Consider the following 20,148-nt stretch of genomic DNA (forward strand, 5'->3'; position numbering starts at 1 on the left):
AAAATAATTTCTGGGTGATAGTTCTAGAGCAGGGGTGTCAAACTGGTGGCCTATGGGCTAGATCAGGGGTGGGCAAACTACGGCCCGCGGGCCACATCCGGCCCGTTGGTCTTTTTAACCCGGCCCGCCAAAGATTGGTACAGAATTAAGGTTTGATGTGAATGATTGAATGATTGCATTCATTTGATTTTGACTTGTAATGACAGGCATTTTGACACCAGGTGGCGGCCCGTCTGTCAAATTTTAAAAGTCAATGAGGCCCCCGAGCCAAAAAGTTTGCCCACCTCTGCGCTAGATGCATCATGTGCAGGCCACGCCCACCGGGGCTCCATGAATGGGAAAAATGTGAAATGTCACATGATGGCAACATGATGCCGCGAGTTTGACATCCATGTTCTACAGAGTGTGAAATATATAACTAGGCAACATAAATGTATTGTTTTTTGTTGCCATTAGGCATTTGCTAATTCCAAAATAGTTTCAACAGAGCAATTTTAAGAGACACTGTAGCAACTCAATTGTAGTTATACCTTTTTCTTCCTCCTTAGATGCATAGCATTATAATGCACTTTGATGCTATACATTTTCAGATACAATGGAGATAGCCATCATAAGGTCCTCAGAATGGTTTTTTGGATAGCTATAGAGTTCCAGTTAAAATCTGGATTATAGCAGAATGAGAGAAAAGGGATTGAAATTTGGTGGGAGCAATCTTTTTCTTCATATAGTATTCATGGAAATGACCCTATATAATCACACCGTGGCATTTTGGAACCAGTTTTAAAGTTTACAAAAGGAATAAAGGCAGGGAAAAGAACCCTCAGATTACTCCATAATTGCTGTATGTTCTTTCATTCTGAAAAGGAAATATTTTTTTCTTCCATTCACAGATATTTTCTAAAATCCCCTTTACATCCTTTGTAGTCCTCAATTTAAACCGCAATTGAGCCAAATATTTCTGTTGCTAAGCAAGACAATTGTTAAGCGAGTTTTCCCCAATTTTACAACTTTTCTTGCCATGGTTGTTAAGTCAATCACTGTAGTAGTTAAGTTAGTAACATGGTTATTAAATGAATCTGGCTTCCTCATTGACTTTGCTGCTTTGAAGGTCGCAAAAGGTGATCACATGACCCCAGGACACTGCAGTTGTCATAAATACATGCTACTTGCCAAGTGTCAGAATTCTGATCATGCTACAATGGGGATGCTACAATGGTCATAAATGTGAAAAATAGGTCATTTTTCAATGCCGTTATAATTTCAAATGACCACTAAAGGAATGTTTATGTTGAAGACTACCTTATTAGATGTAGTTTGGTAATGCAATTGTTACATAAGTATTTGTAGAAATACTGTTGCCCTAAAGTTTCTACAAATATTTGTGTAAGAACTGTATATCCTAGTATTTTGTGTGATACAGGATCTGTCCTTGCATATCAGCATTTTCAAGATTGGGTCAAATATAAGTATCATTTTTCCATGAGGACAGTTATTGATGAGGCAGTAGAAGGGTGCTATCAAGAAAACTAAACTAGCTAACAAAGAAAGGAGTCAGTATATTTTAAACCAAGATAGCAACTCTTGTTCCATATTTTCTACAAAGATTCAATATAGATAGTAAGACAGTAGTTCTCCAGGGAGTCTGAAGAGATGGAAAAATAATTGAATTTTAAAAGCAAACTTTGAGAGAGACTGTTAGCATAGAAAAGTATATATACGAACAAACATTTAAGGCTCTCAAAATTAAGGTGAAAGAAATTATATGTGGTTCTTAGCATAATAATACATTTAAGGGACAATAAAAAAAAAATCCAAGTGATTCATGTAGTTTGTATAAAGAGTTAGGGCATGCTTAGAATGTTCAGTTCTGGACATAATAGTCTTTTTTATTTATTTTATTGTACTGGGTCAGTTTACTTGGATCTTTTTTGGGCTCATGGCAATAATGGTTCTTTTTCAGATGAATATGTGAATGTTAAATTGAATAATTGAATTAATCCATTGAAAATGTTTTGCTATCCATGCATCAGTTTGGCATGATACCTAAATATATTCAGAAATTTAATCATGAATGAATAAATATGTATAGCACAGTGCCCTGAAAAAAACAACTTTACTAATATCAAGTTAGTAAAACCTTGTTTGGAAGTATTTAAAACTTAGAAGTACATGCATTTAAAGGCTAAAATCTAATTGGAATAGTTCTCTCTCTCCCCCCCCCCCCCTTCTATGGGCATCTGTACTGGCACCTTATTTGCAGCTTCACATGCTGTTATTTTAAGGGTGGGAATTAAAGCAATTTGAGCCTCAGAGGTTTCATATTCTCATCCCATGCGCAGAGGCTACCCCATCCCCAATTCTTGAAATTGCTGTTTTCAGGCAGCTTGAGCAGGATAAGCAAAGAGAATAGGAATTGTCTGACAGGCAGACTCCTCCTCCTTCTATCTATAAGCCACAAAATTCTACTAAAAATGCTAAAAAAAGTTATCTTGGAAGGATTTAGTACGTAACTGTTCCCATATAAAAAGTTAATTGGCCCAAAATGCCAGTGCATTAGGCTGCATCAACAGAAGGATAACATCAAGATCATGAGAAATGATAGTACCGCTCTGTACTGTATAGTGGGGCCACATTTGGAATACTGCGTCCAATTCTGGTCACCACAATATAAAAAAGGTACCAAGGTCTTATAAAGAGTTCAGAAAAGCATGACAAATATGATTAGAGATCTGGAGACTAAATATGGCTAGTTGTGTTTAACCTAACAAAGAAAATGCTTAGGGGAGTCCTGATGGCCGACTCCTGGAACTTGCAGGGCTGTCACAGAGAAGAAGGTGTTGATTTATTCTCCATAGCACCTGAGGGCAGGACAAGAAGACATGGGAAGAAGCTAGTCAGAGGGAGATCCAACCTGGAAATAAGGAGGAATTTTCTGACAGTGAGAATAATTAATCAGTGGAACAGGTTGCCTCCTAGAGCTGAAGGTGTTTCATCACTGGAGGTTTTCAAGAAAATACTGGACAACCATTTGTCCAGGATGGTATAAGGATTCCTGCCTGGAGCAGGGGGTTGGACTAGAAGACCACCAAGGTCTCTTCTAAACCTATGATTTTATAATAATGTCTATGAAGACCATGTACTCATGATGATCAGGTTCTCTAATTTCCTAACCACTCATATAACTAGACCCCCTTGAGAATTAGGTCAATGTGGTTATGAGTTAGTTTCACATTTTATTTTGAAGAGTTTCCTGGGCTTTAATTGCCCTATTTGTAAAAAAAACAAAAAAGTGGGGGGGGGGGGAGGGAGAGAGAGACTTGAAAACTGCAGCAGAAATCTGAAAGTAGCCATTGAAATATTATTTTTACAAAGCCCTTTTCCCCCATAAGATATCTCATACAATGAAATTTCATACATCAAATTATTTCATTCTCTAATATGAAACATTGGATATTTAGATTTTTTTTTCCATAGTAGATGTCAAAAGAAGGCTTGCTTATGTTAAAAATATTATTGCTTATAATAACCTTTGTGATACTTTCACTTTTACCAGCAGATGTCACTGTTGTCAAACTTGAGAGTTTAATAGACAAAGGAAATAATTTTCTGAATAAAAACTCTCCATTTGAAAATGGGAATTGAGGGGTTAAAATAAGCCTTACCAATATGAAACTCTTTCATTGCCATTAAAAACAGAACTTTGTGTATTATTAAGTATCTTGCTTTTTCTGCTTGAGTTCCAGTGTTTCAGGAAAACTTGGGTAAGTTTTCTTTGTTTCAGGCTTTGTTGGGGGATAATGAGCATAGTAAACTTAGTTCCATTTAAAAGGTGTTTCCTGCTTCGATTTCCTGTTTCAAGGTTGCTTTAACAACTTATTTCTATACATATACTCTATACACCATTTTGTGCACGAAGGAAGCGGTTGAAGAGAAGGGGAAAGAAGAACAGAAGAGAAAAATTGGCCATTTGATTGGCTGGATGAATAGCTCTGATTTATGTGATCCATCTGTTTCCTGTAATGAATTCATAAACCCATCAAACAATGACCCAAACCAATTACAGGGGGTGGGGGGGGAATACACTGGTATGCTATGTTTAATGCAGTGAAGCACTTGCATTGTATAATCAAAAATTCTTCTCACATATAACACTTTGTAATGGAGCTTGCTGTATTTAATGGAAGCTGTAAATCCTGTCACAGCAGTGGCTAAGAATGCATTGCTGAGTTAACTGTTCCATCACCAGAATGCTTCTTGTAGTGTTCCCCTTCCTTCTCTTCTTAGTGAACCATTGATATTTTTGGAGAGTGGGGCAAGTGGGGTGATGGGGGGACAGCTTGGGAACAAAAGGGTTGTACACTGTACAGTATACATACAATTATACATTGTATAGCCTTATATGTGAGGAAATTGGGGATCAAAAAGACTAAGAACGCGATGTGAGGCTTATGTAGCTTTTATTATTTCCATGTTAATTTTTGCAGAAATGCATTTAAAAGCTGAATAATTAAGATCTGAGTGATTGATCCCATTTATTGCATTAATAACATTATATGGAATTCCTTAATGCTTTTGCATAGAGTTGGTGGGATATCTCTGAATTTGTTTTTCTTCCACATTGGATTATGAAATTTAGATTTAAATTTAAATATGGGATTATTAGTAGTAACAAGCAATTAGCTTTATATTGGGAATGTGGGAGATATTTATTGGAAATTTCCAAAGCAGTGTGGTTCCCATGTTACTCTGGTTTTGTGTCACAATTGATTCCTGACCTATATATTTTTTTAATAAGAGGCAGCACATAGTTTTGGAATGATCTTTTTAGTAAAAATGAAATATTTAGTATGCACGGTGAAGTGTTTACTCTTATATTTCTTTAACTCCATCGTGATGGCGTGAGACTAGATTTCATTGTTTGAATTATAAGCTGCTGCTTACATAATTACATCCATGGAAATACATTACCATCAGTAAAAGGGCATAACAGTATAACAGAGTTGGAAGGGAACTTGATGATCTACTAGTCCAACCCCACAGGAAATCGTATTACCATTTCAAACAATGGTTGTCCAGTCTCTTCTTAAAAACCTCCAGTGTTGGAGCATTGATACAGCTTCTGGAGACGAGTTGTCCCACTGATTAATTGTTCTCCCTGTTAGGAAATTTCTCCTTAGTTCTAGGTGGCTTCTCTCCTTGATTAATTCCCATCCATTGCTTCTTGTCTTGCCTTCTGGTGCTTTGGAGAATAGGTTAGCTCCCTCTTCTTTGATATTGGAGCTCTGCCATCATGTCACCCCTAGTCCTTCTTTTCATAAAAAGATAGTGTCTTCTGTAGAAAATGTCTTGTGTAACTGGGCCTGGTCTTTTCTATAGATTGACAGATTGGTTTGGGATCTGATTAAATGTATGGTATGCAAGATTTTAATGATCTAATCAAGGTCCACTGATTGGAATTTGTGTCTGTTTGTTAGGTCTCTGTATGAGAGAATGTACAATATATTAAGAATATACAATATATTAACAGCTACCATTTTCAAAAAGTTCATCTGTGATCAAGAAAAGTGCTTTAAAACCATCTATCATTTAGAAGACATTTGTTGCCATAAAGACATTTGTTATCATAAAGAAAATATTTGCAAAATTAATACATTCATTCAAATCTACTGCCACAATGCAAAAAAAAAAAATCCACTGTTGTTTAGCTAGGGCTGGGTATTATGAAATTACATGCAAAGGATTTTATCCTAGTATATGTCACAACTTAATGCTTTATTACTTTAAAATATCTTTTGCAAATAATTACAGTACTTGATATCTAAAGCACAGGGAGTCATGGACTTAATTCATTTGTGATCTATAAGATTTTAACTATCTTAGTAGTAGTGCCCCCTTCCAGATTCTATAATCAGGTGAACTTTATTTTTAACAGGCACATTCCTTTTTATTATGTAGTAGTTCCCAATCTCTCAATGAATATGAATGAAGCCTATGTTTTTATACTATTGGAACACATTAAAAACTCCTTTATAATAGTTGAAAAATATTAGCCCTACAAAACAATTTTTAAGGTCATTAATTTTAAGTTGGTAACTGATTACCTCTTTATTCTTACCATTGCTGTCAACTGATTAGTTTTTTTAATTATTTTATAGCTTTTAACTGATTACATTTAAATAAATTTACATATTTTAATATACTAATCATTGTGCCCTTATAAGGTTGATAAGAAAATAGGCTCTTTTTGTCTTGAGATTGAAGTATAGGTTTAATTTGTGCTATATCAGTAACAATAAGGGTGTGGAACTTTTCTTTTTCAGACAGAGTCTGGTATAATAGTGTAGATGAGACAAAAAAATAATACAAAAGCAGAGAAGTTCCATTGTTTTAGATGGATGGATGGATGGATATTCAGTTGCTTTATATATGTGTGTGTATAACACCTATCTATTTAAGATAAAATGTGTGGTATTACCTACTTCAGCTGAATGTCAACTTCTGCTTCCTATTGTTTAGAAGAGAAATATACTTTAGTTTAATTGCTATCAACCACATTGGATCAGACCAAAACCTGATGGGCAAAAGGTTTCCCTTCTGTTTCTGCGTGGTATATAAATTCCTTTGGGGAACAGACAAGCAGACATGAGAGCAATGGCACCCATCCTTTTCTATAATATAACAACTATTTATGTTCCTGGCAATCAGAAATAAATTGCTGGATATATCCATTCTAAATAACAATCATTGATAACTATAGCCTCCAAATGTTGTCCAAGTAATTAACAGTGATTTTACTCTACTATTGCGGGGTCTCCAACCTCCAAGCCATGGCTCACTACCGGGCTGTTGCCTATTTGGAATTGGGCCACGTGAGTGACTGGCTGGAGCATGCACATGCACAGGTCAACTTGTGCAAGTAGCAGGGTAGTGGACACTCAGGGTGCATGCACATGCATGCCAGTCCACAGCTCACACGGCCCAGTTCCCCCCTCCTCCCCAGCCAGGCTGCCAAGCTGCAAAGGTTGGGGACTGCTGTTCTATTAGCAGATTCTTTAGTTTGTAATTTTTTATGGAAGAGCATTTCATTTTATCAATATGTATGCTGAAAGTATATTAAGGGAAGCTGGACTAGAAGAAGTTGAGCAATGGAAGAAGAAATATTAATAACCTGCATGATGCTGATGATACTACTCTGAGAGCTAAAAATGTAAAACATCTACACACTCTAGTAATAAAAACCAAGGAGCACAATGAAAAAATCGGATTAAAATTAAATATAAAGAAGAGCCTTAGAATCAACCATCAACATTAAAGAAACAAGCAGTCAAGAAATATGCCTCAGTAGCATTTGGTTGAGTAACTAACTACAAAGGCTTTGGAAAAGATATTCAGATGCTGTGTTGTATGTATACTTACAAAGATCAGAATTGTGCAAACACTTCTACACAACTTTGTAGAAGTGAAAGTTGGATTTTGAAGAAGCAGGGTAAAAAGAATATTGATGCTTTTGAACTTTGGTGTTGGAGAAGTGTCCCAGGTGATACTATTGCTTGCATGATTCTGATTGTTAGAGGTAAGAATCGCCAGAAAACAAAATGGCAGGTAGAAATAAGAAAAACTCTTCTGTTAATGAATCAAAGCTTCCCTCCCCACCTCTCCCCACCCCATAACAATATTTTTTTTAAATAAAAAGCCATCTTGAATTTCTTTTTCTAAGAGAATTCAGTCAGTTTAAATCAGTGTGGACATTATACATTTCTTAAAGGTCAGCTTGAGTATAGTTTAGCAAGATGTATTTAGTAAGAGTATCAACTTAGATTTGAAAAAGCAGAGTTCTGCTACTTAATTCAGGTATGACTGTAATTCCTTTGACTTTGGATTTCCCTTCTCTAAGCCAAAAAGAGAAATCTGCATTGGGAAAAGACCATTAGTGCAGGGGTGGGTGCTGATGACGATGTACGCGCGCGCGCCCCCAGCCAATCCTGTAACTGGTAGTTAATCCTGTCGTATCCCACCCCTGCATTGGTGTCATGGGTCTTGGCTGACTTTGTTTACAGGAAGCATTCCTGTGACTGTCTGTGGCTATTTCTAAAGAGGCTCTGGATCAAAACTTTCCCATTCCCCTGATATAGCAATGGAACAAAGGAATAAATAAAGCATATACTAAATAATTTACAAGCAGATTTATTTCATAATAATAATTTCAATCCCATTGAGGTCAGCAGAAAAGAAAAAAATAAAATAAAACTATGGGGGTGGGATGAAAACCATTGGCCAGATAAAATTATAAGAAGATATTGGAAAGAGCAGTTCCTTAGCTGTGGTCCCCATCTCTTTCTTCTGTAAATGATTTCTACTTAAGTACTGAATGTAGCTCAAGCCGCATTTGAAAGTGTTGGCATATTTAGTTGAAATACCTCTAAAGGGAGATTCCCCCCCCCCTTTTTTTAATGTAAAACTGTAATTTACTGTTGTATGAAAAAGCTTCTGTCTTGCACATAGCAAGAAGCCGCAGCAGCAAGGAGAACAAGCTATGCAAATATTTAGAAGAAGTTTTAGTTTAAATTATTCAAAGACGTTTCAGTTTAAAATATGCTTTATCAATGTTTTAATTGAACACTGAATTATGATACATTAGTTCCATAAAGGTTTGATACAAAGCTTTGATGAATCCAATAGGGGGGGAAAAGAGGCTTCTGATCTTTTGCAAATGCATCAGAGGAGAAAGACGACACCAGGGAAGGATGAGCCTGAAGTTTGCGTAGGCTTATTCATATAACCCTAAACATACTTTAATATAATATCAAAATTGACCCTTTGGATAAAGCAGCTGACTTTTAAATGCTGTTTGAGCACATGAAGTAAAATACATTTTTGTCTCCTTGGATAATGTAATAATTTTTAAAGCTGTCCCTTTTATTTCTTATATCATAAAAACAGATGGCAATTATTTCTAGAAAGACTAGAGTTTATTTTGACAAAATTTCTGTTTACCTACTAAAGAAATTTTATGCATTTGATATTGGCCCTACATTTTTCCCCATCTACTCTTCAGTCATGTTGTGCATCTGATGTTTAAGTTTTTCAAGATTGCCCCTATATAAAACACTTCTTAAAAATAATTGCAGTTGGCCTGTTGCCATATCTAAGTTATTTCTCAAGCCAGCCATGTGGGTTTTCCCCCCACTGTTATTGGTATGCTTTTTTATTTAACCGATAGAGACATTTCCATACCTTCTTTTTTAAGAGTCTCAAGTGGCAACAACTACAATGTCTATCTTTGGGCAGTATTTGGAATTTCGTAGCAAGAATACTCATGCTTTTCTTTGAGGAACAACTTCTCCCATTTAAGCCAGAAGTATTTGGTTTTGCAACATAGTACCTTTTCTTGTCTAGAGCTTTGGTTGATCTGCGGTAGAAGCTGGTGTACCCAGTATGTTTGGTCCTATTAGTTCTGCCAAGGTTTGTATGTGTTGTTTATTTGTTGATATTTGAGGGCAGATGTCTCCCTGTGTGTGTCCCAAAACACCACCTAGATAGCTTTGTAATATTTTGCTTTAGGTAATGAGCACCTGCTATATCTTACATTTGAAAACCTAAAACAGTGCTGTCTCCATTAACAAATTACTTTCAACAGAAGAGAAGATTGTAATCTGACAATTGTATCAGGTAATTGTTTATTTTGTTTGAAATAAAGGCCTCAGAAGCTTTTAATGGTAATCATGTAATGCTTTAATGCATAATTGCCATATAATACTTGGATGGATTCATCATCTAGAGATAGCTGAAAGACTCAAAACATTTCTTATGTAAAAATATTAAATTCTAACAAAATATATGTCTTGGTTTGCATGTAAAGGCAGATGGAAGGGCAGCTCCTTTGTGTCTAACTGATCAATTCATAAAGACACTTCAACTTGGATAAAAATAAGCTTCAGTTGTGAGTAAATTAATTTGATAACAATCATATAAGTATATCCTATCTAAACCTTTCTATTTAAATGAAACAAAACCATTTTGTTTGGAAGTATAATAAGTGAATAGTCTCCATGAACACCTTCCTCCTCTCCAATTGTTTTTAGAAAATGTCTATATTCTGCTAGTAGATGATAAAATCTACTAGACAACCCATACCCCATTATGACATTTCAGAAATATTTCCTTATCAAAACAGAGAAACAGAATGACCAAGGGTAGACAAAGAAGCAATGGGAGTAGGAACAACTACTGGCTTCCCCATTGGGTAATCTGGCAGGGAGCAATGGAAGTCCTTCCCTTCCTTCCCCTCCCCTCCTGTCTCCAGTAGGCAGATAAGTGGCTGTTGCTGGGTGTAGGATGAAAGCAGAATTGTGAGAGTGGCTGGGAAACTGTCCCAGAACATTAAAAAATCATGTGACCACAAGTGCAGCCAGTAGCACTGAAGGAGCCACAATTTTCCCAATTTTTATTCCCTCAGGACTTATAGGTCCCAAACTTTGGACACAGTCTATAAGTTAGCCCATTTGTGGCACTTCGCTTCAAAAAGCATTGTCCTGTGATAATACCAGTTTGTCCAGTTAAAGGTCATGACTCATGAGAATGAGAGTTTTAGTAGTATATAGATTTTACTTAAAATACAGTATTTAGATCAGGGGTCTTCAAACTTGACAACTTTAAGACTTGTGGACTTCAACTCCCAGAATTCCTCCTCCAGTCATGTTAGCTCAGAAATTCTGGGAGTTAGTCCACAAGTCTTAAACTTGCCAAGTTTGAAGACCTTTGATTTAGATAGATAACCACTGTGTAGCAAGCTGTTGTAGTGGATGCCCTCACTGAGCATGGGATTTGATAAGATGATCTCTAAGGCTCCGCCTCAGCCTTATGTCTAAGTTTTTATAGCTTTAATAAGACAAGGTTTTTTTTTAAAAAAAAAATCAGAACTTTAATTCTTCCAGCAAAATGTTCTTCATCATTTGCTCAATTTCACAGTTGTGGATATAGTGAATGATGTTGTATTGCCCCATTAATTTATGTGTGATTTCATCTATTTTTATATATTTTGACTTGGCAGGTTTTAGTAAAAAAAACAAACCAAATGTGTTAATAGAATCTTTGTTCTGTTTGATAGTGAATTGTTCTTGGATAATGTTACCTCAGTGGGGATCAGGGTCTGGATTTTATTCCAATTAAAAATTCAGGAAATGTTTCTAGTTTTGAGCAGCTGCACAGATTTAAACAAAGTCAGTGTTTCATCTATATTCCCAGCAGGGGTGGGATTCTACCAGTTCTCACCTATTCGCTAGAACCAGTTGTTAACATTCTAAGCAGTTCAGAGAACCGGTTGTTAGAAGAAATTACTAGCCTAATCCTGTAAGGAAGGCAGGAAGGGAACATTCTGGTGTTGCTTACAGAAACTGCCTCTCCATTAATCCTTATTACATTCTTGGCAGGACTAGACTTCCTGTCTCAGGAACTTCTCTGGAGTTTTTCCCCCCTCCTTTGCTGATACTTTGCTTGTGTGGAGTGACCATTTAAAGTTACAATGGCACTGAAAAAAGTGCCTTATGACCATTTTTCACACTTATGACTGTTGCAGCATCCCCACAGTCATGAGAGGCCATGTGAGGAGATGCCTGCCTCGATGTGAGTGATGTTGAGTTGGCCACGCCCAGCCAATAACATTTTACAAATGAAGTTGAAAAGAACGTAAAACACAAAGGCTGATGTGAATTTTGCAGGAAATATAAGCTTTTTTTAAAAAAAAAATTCTGTGGTAGTTTGAGTAGCAGGAAAAAGAAGATTGGCATCTCTGCTTCCAACTAAACATAAGTGGCTGATTTCCATAATTAGAGATTAATTGAGGCATTTGTGAAAGGCAAAATTAAATCTTCATTGTAATTTGTTAAGAAAATAGTAGGATTGCATGAATTTGCCTGTAGTCTTGGTTACAGTTTTGACTTAGTTTTGTGTGTGTGCCAGGGCCATGATTTGCTCATTTTGAAGATGCTCACCTTATGCCTGGTAACATTCAAAGTAGAAATACTTCATTCAAACATACATTCAAAGTAGAAATATGGCTTTAGCTTTAAAAGTGATCAGAAATATCAGTTGGCTCACAGTCCCAAAGCAAGACTGGTAAGTGAATCTCAGTACATGGATCATACAACCCTGGCAATATGCAACTTATGTAAATGACTGATTTGTTTCCAGTTCTAAGTCAGAGTACTAGTTTGACCTTTAAGAACGCAACAATGCAAGGCTGGGATACCTTAAGGACGGTCTAGTTTTACAGGTGCGTGGCCTTGCCTTCTGGCCAGCATTTATTTACCGTATTTGCCGGCGTATAAGACGACTTTTTTGCCCCGAAAAACATGCCTCCAAGTGGGGGGGTCGTCTTATACGCCGGTATATCCACTGCCGGCTTTGGAGGCTTGTTGGACGCAGCGAAGGCGCCTCTGGCTTCCTGGATCCCCTGCGTCGCTTCCGCTTCATCCCGCCGCCTCGCTCCGCCCGAGGCTGCAGCCTTACTGCTCTTCCCACGGCCCCTGGCACTCTGCCCTGCCGCTGCAGCCCCGGGGATTTCTGGAGGGCGTTTCCAGTGGTGGTGGGGGGTCGTCTTATACGCCGGGTCGTCTTATACGCCGGCAAATACGGTATTTATTTATTTATTTATTTACTTACTTACTTACTTACTTACTTACTTACTTACTTACTTATTTATTTATTAATTTATTTATTATCTATCTATTTACTTATTTATTTATGAAATTTATTTATGAAATTTATTTGTTACCCATCTCATATCCAATGACTCTGGGCAGCTTACAAACATTAAAGCATTGAAAACATTAAAAACAAAAATAATAGAAACATAGCCAATAAAATCATTAGCAAATAAAAAAAATAACACCAGATAGCAAAAGAGAGTTACCTCTTTTTAAAAGCCATTTCTGCTCACTTCTATGAAAGTAAGGTAGCTGGATATATAAAATGTTACTCGTTGGTTTGGTGTCCTGGCTATAGAAAGCTTGCCTTAATAATGCACAGTGAGAACAGAGGGGAAGAAAATATTAAGTATTTTAATGGAGTTTTTCTTTTGAAGTAATTTACTTTTCATGCTTCTCTTAGTACATTTTAAAAACCAATTTACAGTATATTGCTCTAAAATTCTGTTACAAATTGCTGGACTGTACAGAGGATATTAAAATGTTTTGTAAACAAATTTATTATGTAATTATATCATAGTAGAATATGATTCTTAAAAGACAAAACATATAAAGCATACTGAAAAAGCATCATTGATTATTTGTGTAATTTCGGAGCAAACTAAAGCTAGTTGCCTCTCATATTTTAAAGACATAAGAATATTTTTATCTTTAAAATAGGGAATTTTAAGGCACTTTTTAGGTAATTATAAGAAAATACTTTAGGAAATAAATTTGTTTATATCACATTTCAGTGTGAATTTATCTAATGACAACCTGTCAGGGTAATATATAAATCAAGTGCAATGGCACTTTGAGATTCACACATTTTAAAATTTGTGTGTGTGTGTTAGATCAGTTTATGCTGCCTTTATTACACATAAGTAACTCAAGGTGACAAAGATACATACTGCTCATTCCTCCTATTTTCCTCACAACTGCAAACACTGTGAAGTGGGTTGGGCACCCAGTCCAACTTTTATGCCTAAAATGGGATTAGAATTCACAGTCTCCTGGTTTCTAGGCCAGCACCTTAATTGCTACACCAAAAATGATTCAGTATATTATTATTATGGAAATTATTATTATGCTTCTTAAAAATGGAGCAAAAGGAAATTAAGACTAGAAAAACTGACATATTTCGCTATTTCTTAACTTCAGCAATTGTAATTCCATATAGGTAGTTCTCAAATTACTGTGTTTCTCCAACAATACGCGCCCCCCCAATAGGAAGACCCAGCATGTTTTCTAGGCATAAAATGAAATTAAGCCCCTCCGCCCAATTTTAGGCCTAGTTTAAAACATGCGAAATTGGGGGGGGGAGGTAGGGGGGGAACTTGCCATTAGGAGTGCCCCGTGGGCAGCTACGCCTCACCATCAGCCGCTCCTAACACCATGGTGGAGCACAGAGGGCTCCCTTACTCCTCCCTTACCCGGGTCAGCAGGCGGGCGGCATCAGCGTGGATGTCCGGCAGCGTTTCAGCTGCTTCTCAGGCCTCCGGAGCTTCCACGGTTCCCACCGGTGCTGGCACCTCTCTCGCCAGGGCCGTCTCCAACAACAGCGTCTGAGCCGCTCCCGCTTTTCCCCCGTTCCCCTAACAACAGGAAAAAAAACATTTTGAGGTACCTGGGAGCACCGCGTGCTGCGTTTTGGTTTAAGCCCGAGTGGCTGGGTGGGTGTGAGAAGAGCCGAGCGAGCGTCTCTGCTGCTGCTACCTTTGGTGCTCCAACCTCGGGCTCTGCAAGTTTTCAAAAGTCCCGGTGCGGGAAGTGGAAGCGTTTTAGCCACTTCTCAAGTGGGGGAGCTGCCTCCGTAACTTCCACGGTTCCCACTGCTACTGCCGCTGTTATTGGAGACGGCGCTGGCGAGAGAGGGACAGCTGCAGCTCAGCCTGGCCACTTGGAATGCAGGAATGGGTTGCACACCGGGACTTTTGCAAACTTGCAGAGCCTGAGGCTGGACCACCAAGGGTAGCAGCAGCAGAGACGCTCGCTCGGCTCTTCTCACGCCCACCCAGCCGCTCGGGACTAAACCAAAACGCAGCTCGCAGCGCTCCCAGGAACCTCAAAATCTTTTTTTCCTATTGTTACGGGGACGGGGGGAAAGCGGGAGCGACTCAGATTCTGTTGTTGGAGACGGCGCTGGTGCACTGGGGGGGGGGGGAATTAATTCACCCCTGAAAAGACATCCTAGCCGTTTCTTCGGGGCTCAAAAAAAAAATAAGGCCTGGCCTTATTTTGTGAGAAACACGGTATGATTATTCATTGAACAACCATTTGAAGTTATGATGGCACTGAGATATTGTTGAAGCATTTCCTTAATGTAAGTTTCTCCAAAATTGATATGCTCTTAATATCAGAAGACAGAAAAATATTATTATGGCGTACACTTGGAGAGCTGAAGAAAAACAATTTTAATATATAGTATAAAGTTTTAGAAATCACTGAGATGTCCAGAAATGTTGTTTTGAAATTTTCAGTCACATGACCAAACCCAAAGAATGTAACATTTATGTAGCATAAGCTCTGTTTCCTAAGTGTTTTATGCTTGATTACTTCACTTGTTTATCCAAGCAAAGAGCATGTTGACACATTTTAATTTCAAGTGCATTTAAGAAGAATTGTATTTAATTCTCCCTCTTTATATTTTCTTAACTTTTTATTTTCTTAGTGCCAGAACCTATTAAGACCAGTTTAAGCCAGCCCCAACCTGCCGGTACCAGTACCAGTACTTCCACCAGCACTATTACCAACAATAATAATGGCAAGCGTGCATCTGCCAATGGGCAGCAGCCAGCTGCATCCCGATACCTGCCTCGTGAGGTGCCTCCACGCTTCCGCCAACAAGAACAGAAGCAGCTCTTAAAAAGAGGCCAGCCTCTGCCTGCTGGAACTCTGATCAGCACAAGCCCAGCGCAAGGTACTGGACAAGTAGGAACAAGTCCTCCTCCACAACCAGGAGTAGGGGGACATCACCACTCCAGTAAGACTCAGATCCCCACAGGTGAGTGATAAGGTTGAAAGAAATGTGTTATAGGCTGGACAACTGTTCAAGTGCTCAGCTAAATAGTTAATATTTACCTCACAGTGGTTGTTTTCTGATTTAAAACACCATGGTCATATAGAAAGGAAAACACATTGTTCTCTGTTACAGAAACAGTTTCACTTGGAAAGTATTGGTGAACAGTATAGAGACAAGACCTGAATGAAGTAATATTGTTAGCTAACTGAACAGGAGATTCATTGGAATCCTTTGTTGATTATGGGCCTCTTGTGGCCATAATCTACTAGAGGAATTTTCTGTGTACTTCTTTGAATTAGACTCTATAGAAGAGACAGAAACAAAACCAAAATTGAAACCATTATCAGAATAGACTATAATTATAAAGTATTGTTTTGAGTATTTTGAATGCAGAGCTTAGCTTCCATGTTCATAGAGATTCGTTTTGTGTTTGAAATCAAAATTTGACAGTTCACAGTGAAACATGCATGATACAAATTATTTGTGTATACAGTATATATAGTTATGGATACTGTTTGAGAAATCCTACAGTAGCTCATGCAGCCGTCATAAATTATCAATCCATCTATATGGATACACACAAAAGCAGGAATGCTAGGAATGTAGACTTTTAATGCCGAATAATTTGTATAGTGTTGTCTTTTTTTTTTTTTAATAAAGTTTTATTTGGGTTTTCACACATACAAATTACAAGTAAAACATCTTTTTTGAAAATAGCATGGTCACGGGTTGAACTTCTTTATACAGACACAAAACTCAATTTCATGCTCCTTTTTATATTCTATTTCATATCTTATACTATTCTACATTTTCTATATAGTTTTTCCCCTCTTTTAATTTTTTCAATTTTATTTTGATTATCGCATCTCAATTCAAATCATTATATTTATACTTTTGTCTGTTCTGTTTCAATTTCATATTGTCTTTTCTCATTAAACAAATTTTCTCCTGTAGTTACTAATTGGAGAATGACACCTTCATATCTTTTAATTACATCCATTCAACTCTTATTTAAACTTCAATATATACCTTAAGGTTATGACCTTCAATATAATACATAATACATAACTTCCAATCGAATTCTGCTGGTACATTCTTACAATACACACTATATTCTTTAAAAAAAAAAGATTATAAATATATGTAATTATAAACCCTCATTCCATTCCAATTCAGTTCTGTCATTAATAATCATTAAAATCTTAACATCTTTAACACTTCTTTTCAATTAAATATAATACTTCCTTAAAGACACATATAATCTCCATAATTAATTTTTCCCTTATTTTTCTTCACATATGCTTTGTAAATCATTAAATATTCATTTTGTTACATTTATATATTGACAAGCATTCCACTGAATTAAGATAGCTATTTTATCAAACATTTTAATCATACATTGTTTCATATTTTCTAAAATTATTTCTGTTTCTAATATAACAATACTATCTTATGTACCTTTGCAGAATCCCTTTTTCCATTAAATTTTCACCCATTATCTCTAAATAGGCCCTGTTTCTCTATATTTTGTTTCTGTCCTTTATAACTTCTTTTCCTTTCTTTCTTCCCTCTCTTCTTCTCCCTCCCCTTTTTACCCCCTTGTCTCTCTACTTCTAATTCTCTCTCCTGCATTTCCCTCTTCTGTTGCTTTCTGATTTTATACTTATTTTTCACTCTAATTTTTTTTGGAGTTGTTTTTCCCAATCTTAAATTTTCCATTCTCTTTCCCCCCTTTTCTCTCCCCCCCCACCTAAGATTACTTGTTCATTAAAGATAGCTTCTTCTTTGTCACAATCTTCTTGTTCTGCAGGCATTTCTTGTTGTTTCTCATAATTCCAAATCTCCATTTCTAAAAACTGAAATACGAAGCCAAAAGAACCTCTCCCTTCTTGTGCATCTTCTTTGTACTTTTTAAGTTCCATTTTCAGTTCTTCTAAAAGTGGAGCCATTTTTAACAGTTTTAAACGAGCACCCGATTGATTTTAATCATCCAAATACAATAACCAAAAATCCAGAAATCATCAAGTAATCCAAATAGTCCCAAATTATTTCTTCTTATTTCTTTTTCCACTTTCTCTTCCTGGGGTTTTTGTTGTGATATTTCAGTTAAAATGTATCTTTTGGAAGTCTTGTTGAGATTTTGCTGTAAGTTGTTTTTAATTCCAGGCAGTCTCCTCCCTTCCAGATCCTGCCCTTTTATTCTTTTTCTCTCCTTTCCTGTTTTCTCTCCTTTCCTGTTTTGATTATCCAGAAATCTTTATTGTCTCTCTGACTTTTTATTTTCAGCATTAAATGCCTATTAATGTCAAAGTGGATTTTTTTTTTCCAATTTCTTGCTTAAGTCTCTTAGCTGTCAGTATAGGAAAAGGAGGGGAAAAAACCAAATCTTTTCCCTTTTCTCTCTCCTTTGCAGCTTAAAAATCTTCTTAGGGAACAATGTTATTGGTTTTTTTTAATAGTTTCAATTCCAGGGTACCTTATTTGTTGCTTTTGCTGTTTGACCCGGTCAACCAAAACTTTCTCTTCTTATCTTCCTCCTGCACATTCTTTTCCGGTTGAGTTCTTCTTTGTGGTGGCCATTTCTGACCACCGCTATAACCGCCTTCGGGAAAGGGAGTAATGGCCAGCTGGGGAGGAGAGAGGCGGCTCTCCTCAACCCTGCAGGCAGTCTCCCCCCTCTTCACCACCTCTACGGGGTGGCTTAGCCCCGAAACCAGCCGGCTCGGGGCGTTCCAGCGGCGAGCACAGATCGAAGCCTCGCAGAAACGAGGTTTCGGTCTGTCGCCGAAGAAGCTCAAACCGGAAGTCCTATAGTGTTGTCTTAATATATTTTTTCCAAAACTGAATGATTTCACATCCAGGTATTTGAAAAGTTAACTTATAGAGAATATTGCTAATGCTTGCAAATTGGCTTCTCAAAAACTGAGTACAAAGTTATTAGCTATTTAAAGTAAACCATGATTTTTGCAGTTGTTGCTTTAAGAAATGTCAGACCATGAGTTGGCAATCATGCATACTCTAAATGTATTATGAGATATTGTGGCAGGATGAACTACTCCTGTGAGAGTTAATGGGCTTTAATCCAACTTGTATCATAGATGAGTGGAATTACTTGTGGATCTCAGAGTATATTTCTTCCTAAGAATAGCTTGAGAAAATGAGAGCTGAAACGTCTACTGAAATTGATCGAGCAATATTAGATGTAAGGCTTATTTGGAGGAAGTAAATGAAAGGAGAAAGCATCTCCTATCATATGAAACAGCACTCAGAAAAAATAACAGCCACTTGATTCAGTAAATAGAGGGAGTCCAGTAGTATTGCCATGCTTTTAAGTTTAGTTTTTAGGCTGTATGTTGACAATATGTTGTTTTAAAGTTCCATTTTAAGAGTTGCTGGAGAGAAGAATGCCATACATTCCAAACTTAAATTACGAAATTTGGAACTGCAAAATGTGTTGACGCTGTTGACTTTGGAAGGCTCTAATAGGGATTTAGACAAGATCTTAATGTTGGACAATCATAAAGTATTGGTTAGTAATCTTGATTCCTAATAGAATTGTCCAATTCATGATATTGTATCTTTCCATACTGGTTACCAGCAAACAACATTAAGGAAAGGTTATTTCCTTCATGTTTGCTTGAATATTTTCAATTGGCATTTAGTTGGCATTTTGTGTGAAATTATAATAGATTCAATAGACTTGTGTCTGATTTAAAGGGCTGTTCTTACATACATGAGTTATAGCATCTTGGCCTAAAAAGTTGGTTGTTTTGCCAAAAAAGCACTCAAGACAGTTAACAGCAAAAGGTAAATGGAATTTGGAAGTGGTGCTTATAATTTTGTCCTCGGTCATCATTTATATTGGACTGAATCTTCACACTTTCACAATATGTTGTCCTGGTTCAGAAGAACACCAAGACATATTGTACTTTGATTTGTTTGGGGCTTAATATAATACGTGACTAAGAATACGTAGCCACTCATTATGGTTTTCCATTATTTACAAATAAGGCTACTGTGATTTATTCAACAAAGCATGCTTTTAAGCATTCTAAACTAAAAAATGTCTAAAAATAATTTTATGTGTAAACTCATTCCTTTACTGGCTGTGCATCCTTGCTAGTTTGCCATAGGCACTTAGATGAATTCTTAAGTGCTAATAAGTATTTCCAAGTGCAGAAGAAAATCTTCCTCCTTCCCCCCCCCCCCTCTCTGAGAGGGAAAGATTACATACAATATTCCAGTCTTTATTATAATTTATGTTTAAACCATTTTTCAAGTTCTTTGATTTTATATCTGTACTTCCTTATTTTCCTGGTATTGTTCATTTGTTTCCTGGCTAGGCTAAGCTGGCTATGTTGAATGTCAATTTTTTATTATATTTTTAACATTACTTTTATTTTTTCCCTTTGAACTTGACAACTGTGCTACATTGTGGTTTTA

General features: G+C 36.8%; 1 protein-coding gene across 6 annotated transcripts in view; it reads left to right on the forward strand.

Moving 5' to 3' along the window:
* TNRC6C (trinucleotide repeat containing adaptor 6C) overlaps positions 1-20,148 on the forward strand; it is a 135,892-nt gene that overhangs the window by 47,816 nt on the left and 67,928 nt on the right. For all 6 annotated transcript variants that reach the window (XM_026667542.2, XM_026667545.2, XM_026667546.2 and 3 more), the window contains exon 4: positions 15,355-15,687. In XM_026667542.2, coding sequence (XP_026523327.1) covers positions 15,355-15,687 — 333 coding nt within the window. The remainder of the gene's footprint in view (positions 1-15,354; positions 15,688-20,148) is intronic.

The sequence above is a fragment of the Notechis scutatus genome, chromosome 2, assembly GCF_049901735.1.
Source record: "Notechis scutatus isolate UNSWTSFEM ecotype Mainland chromosome 2, rNotScu1.2, whole genome shotgun sequence".
Lineage (NCBI taxonomy): Eukaryota > Metazoa > Chordata > Lepidosauria > Squamata > Elapidae > Notechis > Notechis scutatus.